General features: G+C 44.3%; 1 protein-coding gene across 1 annotated transcript; it reads right to left on the bottom strand.

Annotated features, from left to right (window-relative positions):
• LOC102727311 (sperm-associated antigen 11A-like) lies at window positions 1-1,986 on the bottom strand. Its single transcript, XM_006736037.1, has 2 exons — window positions 1,932-1,986; window positions 1-209 (listed from the first exon to the last, which is right to left on the bottom strand). Exons 1-2 carry the CDS (start codon window positions 1,984-1,986, stop codon window positions 1-3), a joined length of 264 nt encoding a protein of 87 aa, XP_006736100.1.
• Between the last annotated feature and the right edge of the window lie 8,424 nt (window positions 1,987-10,410).

Below are 10,410 nucleotides of genomic sequence, written 5' to 3' on the forward strand. Positions count from 1 at the left end.
TTAGGTCTCAGCTTTATTGTTTTTGCCATTGTTTTTGCTATCCACCTCTGGTTTATTTCTTCCTTCTGCACCTATATTTGGTAGGCAGCACCTATTCCAGGGATCAGAGCAGATTTCAGCCTTTTTCTCACCAAAATGGCAGAAGAAAAGTCTGCAGGTTCCGTGCTGCGTAAGGCAGATAACATCTCTGATTCCAGGTGGAATATCCCCTGTTGATGCAATAGAAGAGAGTTGATATTAAGTTCATGTGGCACAGAGAATAAAAGATGACCCCGGCCCACAGCCCAACTCTGAATATTTACTATATTCCTCCAAAGTTCAGAGTCTTTGGACTAGTTCCAGTTTAACTGAGCTTCGGTTTCTTAGCTTTAAAACGGACAATAACCTACACCTCAAAATGTTTCCAGAAGGGTGTATATTTTGTCCTATATTATTATATCAGGATTCTCAAGCTTCCTGGTGACAGACAGGACTTAGTGCATTAGGGGAAAACAAAGAATTTTCAGAGAACAGAGTGGAATAAAGGAGGGGTGGGTCTCGGTCTCTAGGAAAATTGTAAATAGTTCTGATTCTCAGCTTGTGGCCCCATTTTTAGTTTCATGTCTTACGACGAAAAGAAGAAAAGAAAACCTTTTTCTTCACCATGACTTGTGAACTTGTAGGTCAAGCACAACTACCCTATATGGAAAGTATTTTCTATTTGTCATAAGAAAAAAAAAGTATAACTATGTGTGGTGACGGACATTGACTAGGCTTCTTGGGGTGGTCATTTCACAATACATACAAATACGGAATCATTATACTGTGTACCTGAAACTAGTATAAGGTCATATGTCAATTCTATCTCAAAAAAAAAGAGCTCTTCCTATTTGGGAATGAGATGGTTGAATGACAGTCTGATGTCAGGTCTGCAAATGTCACCTATGATGACCATAAAACCAACAAAACCCACAAAATGCCACAGTGTTGGTCTTGCACCATTTATTTTATTTTATTTTATTTTTTAAGACTTTATTTATTTATTTGTTAGAGAGAGAGCACAAGCAGGGGGAGAGGCAGAGGGAGAGGGAGAAGCAGGTTGCCCGTGAGCAGGGAGCCCAACACAGGGCTCAATCCTAGACCCTGATATCATGACCTGAGCTGAAGGCAGATGCTTCACCGACCGAACCACCCAGGAATTCCAGTATGGCACATTGTAAAAAACAACCTTGTGCAAGATCTCAGCAAAAACTGGGGACTACCCTGGGATCCCATATCACCTGGGCTCTGCCATGGCTTGGGGAGGACAGCCACATGAAGACATGGGCCCCACAGTAATGAAGGTAGAAGGACCACAAGGGTAGGGACCTGGAGATCTGCATTCTAGTCTTACCTCCTCCAGTAGCTAATTCTCTCTCCTTGGACAGTTTGTTTAACCAGCGGTGCCTCAGTGTTCTCCTGCAGACCTGATCACCCGAGGAGGGGGTGCTGGAGGAACGCTGTCCTAGTCACCAGTCACTCACTGCTCGGGCTATAGCTGAGGAGCACCCCGCCATACACCATCACTTTCCCAGGAGCTCGGCGTCCCCCCCCTGTAGAGCGCAGGGCCACCATGGAAGACCCATAGTCCCTTCCAGCTCTGACATTCATGTAACTATCATTTCCTCCTGGGAACTTTTCTCAGACTGCGGTGAATGTTTCCTAAATGTATCAGAGCTAAGGTGCCCCTTTGTCTTGTGTTAGACGACCCTGATCACCCGTATTTCACTTTTTAAAAAACTCTTCACAGGGAAGACCTAAACAGTCCAGAGCTGAGCCCCAGAGGGGTCCACCTGCACCATTAACAGCACACAGACACTCCAGCCCTCCACATGGACACTCATCCCTGGGGTTCCTGCCCTATCTGCCCTGTCACCTCCAGCAGCTTTCTGCATCAGCCAGGAGACATTTACCTGAGTTCACTTGGACCAGACAGAAGAGGACAGCGAAAAGAAAGAGGACCTTCATGGTTCAAGGTTCCCTCCAGCTTTGCCAGCCCTCCTGTGCAGAAAAACCAAGCCAACAAAACAGTGGAGTGGAGTACAAAGGACACAAAAATGGGACATTTATAGGTTTTTGGGAACACTGATCAGGAATGAGCACATTTATCTGGTCTACTGAGTAAAGCTGTGGGCAGAAAGTACTGGATACTCTTCCTTTCTGCCTAAAAATAGACAAGCTTCTTGGTATTGGGAGAAGCAGGGCTTGACCGGCAGCTAGGTACACCAAGGTTGCCCCGGAAAGAGAACCAACAGCCATGAGGGGCTCCGTAGAGCAGGTGCTGTGGTGGGGGACAGAGACGGCCATGTGCCAACACGTTTCCTGCCCTCAGGAAGCTTTTGTTTGGGCAGTATGAGCACATGGATTGGTCATGGGAATACACTCCCAGGTGTATACCCAACAGACGTAGGCCCCTGTGCACTGAGAGACGTGCCCAAGAGTGTTGTTATAGCCCCCTTCACCATAGCTATCAACAGAACACGACCCACGTAGTGGATTCCACCCAGTAATGAAACCAGTAAGGCACTTCCCCCACAGCAGTGAACATAGAACAGCCGCGGCCACAGATGCTTACAGCACGATGCGCCTTGCAAACACCCTGCATGAAAAAAAAACCCAGACACAACATACGGCATTTTTTGTTTAAACGTGGCAAATCTAATTTATGTATTAAAAGTCAGGAAGTGGGCGCCTGGGTGGCTCAGTCGTTAAGCGTCTGCCTTCGGCTCAGGTCATGATCTCAGCATCCTGGGATCGAGCCCCGCATCGGGCTCCCTGCTCGGCGGGAAGCCTGCTTCTCCCTCTCCCACTCCCCCTGCTTGTGTTCCCTCTCTCGCTGTGTCTCTCTCTGTTGAATAAATAAATAAAATCTTAAAAAAAAAAAGTCAGGAAGTTGTCTACTTCGGCGGAGGAAGGAAGAAGGTAGAGTCTTCTCTCATTTGACAAAGTTGTCTTGACTGAAAGAGGGGGCAGCCTAGCGGGAGACAGGGGGGAGGCTCTGCAGGGTACTGGGGCTGCAGGATGGAGCCCGCCTCGGGGGACGCCAGGCGAGCCTTTATAAGGAGGATGTCATTAGAGCTGGGTCTGGAGAGACAGCTTTCCACACAGCTTTATGTAACAGATGATGCTAAAATGCCCAGTTGCTGTAGCTACTCATTCTGCCCCTATTTGGCTTAGGACCCAGCATCACTTAGGTTTATTTCCCTTAAAATTCACTTACTAAGAAATGAAAAACAAGCCTTCTTCCCATCCCATTCTCCAGGCCTTCATGATAGCTGTTGCTAGTTTCCTATCCATCCTTCCAGACATTCTCCATGTGTTCATACACAGAGATGAATCTCTATGTCCCTTCCTGTAGAAGCAGTGACAGACTATACTTCTTACTCTGGACTTGCCTTTTTTATATGATGTACCTTAGAGATTTTTTAATGAGGTGCATGGAGAGCTTCCTCATTTTTTATAAGAGCTGCATATGAGTTCTTTTCGGTGGTCTCCCACCTGATTTATGCCATCCACAACACTATCTGACCATGCGTCTTACTCAGACAATGGATTTCGATGAGAAGTCAGGTGGTGGCCCCAGGTTTCTGGAGGTGAGCAAGGGCACAGGTGAGCAATGTGGGTGGCCAGAAGAGGTGAGGGCCAGAAGTTCACTTTGGACATTCCAGGACCAGAAAGAGGAAACAAAGACAGTGTGGGTTCTGATGAAGGTTACCCTGATTCACTGGCTTTTCTGTACCTTATAAAAACACCTGTGAAAATAAGAGTTAAGGAGGGGTCTCAGGGTGGCTCAGTCAGTTAAGCATCGATCTTGGTTTTGGCTCAGGTCATGATCTCAGGGTCATGAGATCAAGCCCCAGATTGGGCTCCGCACTCAGCATCGGGTCTGCTTGGGATTCTCTCCCTCTTCCTCTCCCTCCCCTTCTGCCCCTCCCCCGGAGCCCTCTCTCTCTCTCTCAAAATAAATAAATAAATAAATAAATGAATGAATAAATAAATAAATAAAATCTTTAAAAAATGTGAAAATAGGAGTTAAGGAGGAATTATTTGGGAACTAAATATTCCAGACAGAAGGGGAATAAAGACATGGTAGGAAAGTTATTAGAGAAGGCAAGACACCAAAGAAAGCCAGGTGAGCCAACCTCGTGGCTATGTGATCCCTGGGATGAAAACAGAAAGTTTTCAAAGAAGAAAGGAGGTGGAATGGTGGTTATGGGGGGCTGGAAGGAGGGCAAAATGGGGGTTAATGATCAACAGGTATTAAGTTTCACTTACTCAAGACGAATAAGCTCTAGAGATCTGCTGTACAACACTGTACCTAGAGTCAACAATAATGTACCCTTAAAATTTGTTAAGGGGATAGATGGCATATGAAGTGTTCTATGACAATACAATTACAAATTTTAAAAGGTGAATTAATTTTTAATGAGAAATGTATAGGGGATATCAGAAGAAATGATGTGACTCTTACTGAATTATTACTGCATCCTTGCTGAGCACTGGGCTCAATGTTTATATCCCAACAGTTGTTAGTGTCTCAATTGTCAAGTTCTTTCCTGCCTCAATACATTTGCAATTGATTTTGACCATATGGTTCACCACTTCTCATATCTTTATTTTTAAAATTAAAAGAAATTACTGATATTTTTCTTTAAAAAATAATTCCATTATAATTAGCATACAGTATTATATTAGTTCCAGGTATACAATATAGTGATACAACAATTCCCTACATCACTCTGTGCTCATCACAACAAGTGTACTCTTAATTCCCTTTGCCTGCTTCACCCATCCCCCCCACCCACCTGCCTTCTATTTTAAAGAAATAATGTTAAAACACAATTTTGAAATCGTATGCGAATTAGAAAGTTATCAGAATAAGCCAGTTAGTAGGGTTTACTAATTTTTCAGATGAAACTAATAAAATGAGAATTACAGTTAAATATGACTAAATGAAATGTTTGAAGAATAAGTGAAAAGAAAAGAAACCCGCCGAAATTGGGCATCCTGCAAAGGAACAAAAGCAGACCTGCCTTGTGTGTTTTACACCACATGAAATGCCAGATGAGGAATGGCGCCTTTGAGATTTTAAGAGGAAAATTGTGTTGTAAGGATCTGGTTTTATGGCTGATTTATCTGTCATGGGTTAAAGGAGAAAATCACCCTGAAATATTCAAGGAATCAGAAAATATTCCATCCAAATGCTATTCTTGAAAAGATGATAACATTTATATTTGTTTCTATGCTACATTGGTTTTTGTTTTTTTTTAAGAAAAGGAATGCTAGATGCCAGTTTCTTCCTTTAAATTTGTCAGGTTCAAACCCATTTTCCTGTGTTCTGAGGACCAAAAGCTTGGCTGTGCCCTTTAAAGTTAAGACTCTCTGGCTTTACAATTCTGTCGATTCTGGAAGTTACATCTCTTAGTGAAAAACGTGGGTTGGCTAGATTCACCTTTCTGCTCTCAAAGTTGTACTTACATTCATACTCAGGTTTCCTCAAGCCAGACTGGCTTCTTACCTTTTCAGAAGCATTTCTTCCTCCCCATGTGTCTGTTTTACTACATACTGTGCTTCACATCCTCCTTTTTATTCCTGGAGAAATAAACAGAATTTGCAGCTTCCACTGTTCCAGTGGGACAATCTCACGCTCCCCTGAAAATCATAGAGGAGTGTCTTGATTGTCTAAGGTAGGACTATTCCCTCCATTCATCAGAAGTTTCACCAAGTGTGTGATTCCCAGCCACTTGAATTGGGTCAACACAGCCCTTGGGTTTGGACCAAGGGAAATAATAACCTGGGTCTCCACTACCCGATTTTGGCTGGGGGTAACTGTTTTTACTCTTTGGCTAACAATTCTTTGCACAATATCCCCTTGAAATGATCTTTCCACTGACTTCCTCTTACCCAAAAATCTATGTAGGCCCTTTCTCCTGTGTCTTCCTTTTGTCTTTATTCCTGTAGCTTCAAATAAAGACAAAACGTGACTGATCAACATAACCAACCTCCTTTCCTCCTAGCTCCAGAAACTCCTTTGGGGCTTTTTTCCCCACTGTCCTAACTCAATTCTGTAGTTGATCCTCTATATTACAACCCCCTGTGTGGCTAAAAATCTCACCAGACCCTTGGCTAAGGGTCATTTGTCATTTTCCCAGAGTCCTACACCAGATTCTTGTCTTGTTTACTTCATAGGACTTTCTTTCTCTTCCAGGCTCAACATAATTCATCACAGGAGAGAGCACCAAGCTCCTGCAATCACACCTCCTTTGTCTGCTGAGGTATTGTACTTGGGTCACTTACAGAAATAGCTCTCAGTTTCCCTTCATTTGGACATTCTAATTTTAATTTTTGTTCTTACAACTACAACTCACTGATTGTCACGAAGAGCTTGGGTTGAGAAGGACATGTTTGCCCACTCTGCCCATCAGGAGTTACACAAAAAAGCGACACAATTATTACTAGAGTCAAGGCTAGGGCCCAAGCATCAGCATTCTTGGTGAGGGCTATTTCCTCTGCTCACACACCCACATCTAGTGGCATCTGGGGCTCACAGAGTCACATGCCCTCCTGCAGGGACAGTGCCTTTCCCCAGAGCTTGAGCCCCCATCCTGGCCAGGGTCCATCTCTCTGAGGTTGTGGCCAGGAAACATTCTGAGAAACATCTGTGTGTTTCTCTTAGAAACATCGGTGTCGTGTAAGACAAAAAAAGCCCAAACTTGGACTTTTCTAGCTTGAAGTGAGCTGGGTTAGTGTGCTGGATATGGCGTCTGATCACCACCTGATTTGGGTTGGATCACTTAACTCTGCCCTTAATGTGTCCTACAATGAAATAGGGAACAATAACTGGCCCATTGCAAGTGCCTTGGATAAACAGGTGGGGGGTAGCAACGAATTCTCTAAGGGTGTTCTCGGAACCCCCAGAGAAAAGAAGAGCAGAGTGGAGGCAAATCACAGAAAGGACCCGTAGGAAGCAAGCAGAAGAGAGAGAACCAGACTCGAGGCTTTCCTGCTCTCCCCAAAGCCCCATGCTTAACCACAGCCTCCACTGATGCACTTAGACCTAAAGAGATGTTTAATCAGACCCCTCTGTCTCCTAACTGGGCTCTATGTCCTTTCCCTGCAGCCAGGGTGGATCCCGATCCCTGCTTTCCTCATAGGCAACGCTAATGTTGGTCGTCCAACTCCCAGGAGTTATTTTGGTCTATCAAGAAAGAGACAGACACTGGGTTAATGATCTCAGTTTCACTTCATTTGGACATACTAATTTTAATTTTTGTTCTTATGACTAGGGGACTCCCTGGGTCCAGGAAGGTAATTTCCTCTGACCCAAGAGTTAAGCTGAGTCAGTCCAAGCCTGCAGGCTATGGTGACCACCACATGTGAGGACAGGTAGAAAAAACTTGGCGTGGCTGTTATTAAAGGCATAGGAACCAAGTCATAGGATTTGGTTGACTGAGCCTGCCCACCCGGCGCCTACCCCAGCAGACCTGGGGTGTTGAGGAGAAAATAGATTCTTTGATGAAGGGGCACTCCAGGGGATGGATGGGTCACAGGGATCAAAGCTCATGGAAGGTCCAGGGTGCAGTGAGAGGCAGGACACTGTGTGTGCAAGGTGGGTGTGGAGAGCAGAAATGGAGGCAGCCAGGCGTGGTATGACTGTCCTGTAACAACCAAAAGCAATTGCTAGCTCAAAGGTCTTCTCCCACCAGGGGTACAGCTGGTGTCCATAAAGCCTTGCCATCCTCAGGGTCCTGCACGAAGCAGTCTTCTGTGAAAAGTACAACACAAGTGTAACCAACAGAGCTGCTGACTCGGACCTTGCCTGGAGAGCCCACAGTGCTCATTCTCTGGTGTCCAAGTGGCGCGAGCCAAGCTACTCATGCTGTTTGACAAGGTCCAAGTATGGGGGACGATCCTGAAAAACAGGAGACTCCACAGCTGGCTCCTGCTACTCTCTTTCATTTTGTTTATGGCAATCTTTGTAATTGTGGGAATATTTCTGGGGTTTCGTGATAAAGTGACTACTCATCTTAGTTACGCCTATCCAAGCGATCATAATGAAACTAATTCCACAAGGCCCCCCAGGCGCCTCAGACGCGGCAAGATTCTAAGAAAGGAACAGCTCAAGCTGTTCCACAGTTCACTATATTTCCTGCGTTATAGGACAAAATAACAAGACGGTCACGCTCTGTCTAGCACCTTTCTCTTTGCGTATTGTTTTTTAGTTTTAGCGAAAGTTAATAAGCGGAAATCAATAAAGGTCATGTTAATCATTACAAAGGAAAAATGAAAGAGGGCTATGTCTGTAATCCAGAAAATGATCTAAGATTATCTCAATAAATTGTAAAAAAACATAATCACATGTTACAAAAGTATGGAAAAACAAAAAAATCCTAACATATAAAATAAAGTTCCTCCGAGGCTGTCAGGAGGAGATGCTTGCAACCTGATCCTGTGTCTGTGTCTCCTCATTCGCCGCCGCCGTCCTTTCCTACGAGAGACCCACCCCGGCTGGAGCTGGACTTCGGCAAGTGGTGCCCAACGTGTGGTGCTCAACTAGGTAAGCCTTTCTACAGGGACGGATAGGACTCTGCTCGTGGGTACTGCAGACCCCTCTGTGAAGGAATACAGAGTAAGAGTGAGCAGAAAGACAGAACTTGGAGAAGCTATGGGCCATAATGAGTCAAAGGAACGACAACTCTTTATTGATATTATTAAGCATATGATTGAAAAAAGAGGTGTTAAGGTTACTCATGCTCAACTGGCTAGATTTTTGACCTTTGTAGAGACCTGTTGCCCTTGGTTTCTGAAAGATGGCAGTCTCGATATTAGAACATGGAACAAGATAGGGGAGGAAATGCAGTTATACTATTCTAACCATGGTCCTGAAAATGTACCCATGGAGGCATTCTCTTTATGGACGTTGTTAAGAGATATGTTAGATCCTATGCCTAGCTCACAGGCTTTACACAAAAAATTATGGGAGACACATAACGCTGCCCCCACTGAAGAGACACCTCTATTACAAAAATCAGCCTCTCAAGTACTGGTAGTAAATGAAATGAAATCAGAAGATGAGGACAAAGATAATAAAAGAGTTGAAGGGAGAGACGATCAATTGTCCTCCGAAGATGAGGTAGCCCTTGAGGAGGAGGCTGCTAAATATCATGAACAAGATTGGGAACTTTTTGCAAATGCCACAGCCCCTGAATGCGGCTCTGTGATTAATCTACATAGACAGTTAAAAGTTCCACAGAACAAGGCCTTAGTTCGTAAAAAACCCTTGCCACCTATTAAGAATATTGGCTTTAAGGGAGCAATACAGGAGGCCTTGCGAGATGGGGATTTAACTTTTAAATGTTTTCCAGTGACTTTTGATGATGAATGGGATGAACCTCAGTGGGAACCACTCCCTTATAAATCTTAAAGGAACTAAAAAAGGCAGTTTCTGACCTTATACTATGCAGTTGGTGGAGGCAATTGCTAGCCAGCGGATGACTCCTTATGCTTGGCATCAAACTGCCAAATCTTGTCTCCCTGCGGGGGTATATTTACTTTGGAAGGCTGAATATGAGGAGTTGGCAAAACAACAAATTGCTATTAATAGAAAGTCAGGCCGCCGCTCCCTAACATTTGATATGCTTATGGGTTTAGAGGAATGGTCACAAGCCCGTGATCAACTAAATTTATCTAAGGAGGCTCTCAGCCAAAGCTCCAGCCTAGCTGTTAATGCCTGGAGACACCTACCTGCTGGAGAGGTAAAAACTACAGGCTTAAGTAATATCAAACAAAGTCCAGAAGAACCTTACCAGGATTTTTTAGCTAAGATTATTGACGCTGTTGAGAAAACTATTCCTAATGATGAAGCTGCACAAATCATAATCAAACAATTGGCCTTCGAGAATGCTAACACAACTTGCCAAACTCTAATTAGACCCATTAGGAAAACTGGCACACTTAATGATTTTGTAAAAGTTTGTTCTGAAGTTACTCCATCCTATCTGCAGGGCATAGCAAAAGCAGCTGCCCTTCAGGGGCAAACAAGTACTCAATTCCTTGCCAATATAAATAACCCTAAGCTTTCCAAACCTAATGGAGCCAGTAGTAATAGTCCTGCCTGCTTCTCATGTGGCCAAATCGGCCACTTCAGTAGACATTGCCCTCAGAAATTAGGAGTTATTCCTGGAGGCACAAGTTCCCCTACAACTATAGCACCTCCAAAGACTCTATGTCCTCGCTGTAATAAGGGTTTTCATTGGAGCAGGGCATGCAAATCTAAATATCATAAGAACAGGACCTTGCTTCCTCCCAATGGACAAAGAACAGAGAACAATACACCCAATTTACAACTTCCAACTCAAAATCTTTTGGGAAACTGGGTGCGGGGCCCGACCC

Source organism: Leptonychotes weddellii, chromosome 2 (assembly GCF_054177405.1).
Source record: "Leptonychotes weddellii isolate Sample4059 chromosome 2, ASM5417740v2, whole genome shotgun sequence".
Lineage (NCBI taxonomy): Eukaryota > Metazoa > Chordata > Mammalia > Carnivora > Phocidae > Leptonychotes > Leptonychotes weddellii.

Bases quoted from the DNA above. Each gene is read 5' to 3' on its own strand.
- LOC102727311 (XM_006736037.1), bottom strand. From the start codon at position 1,986: ATGAAGGTCCTCTTTCTTTTCGCTGTCCTCTTCTGTCTGGTCCAAGTG. The intron at 210-1,931 runs GTAAATGTCTCC...TTGCATCAACAG, and splicing joins TCTGGTCCAAGTGAACTCAG to GGGATATTCCACCTGGAATC.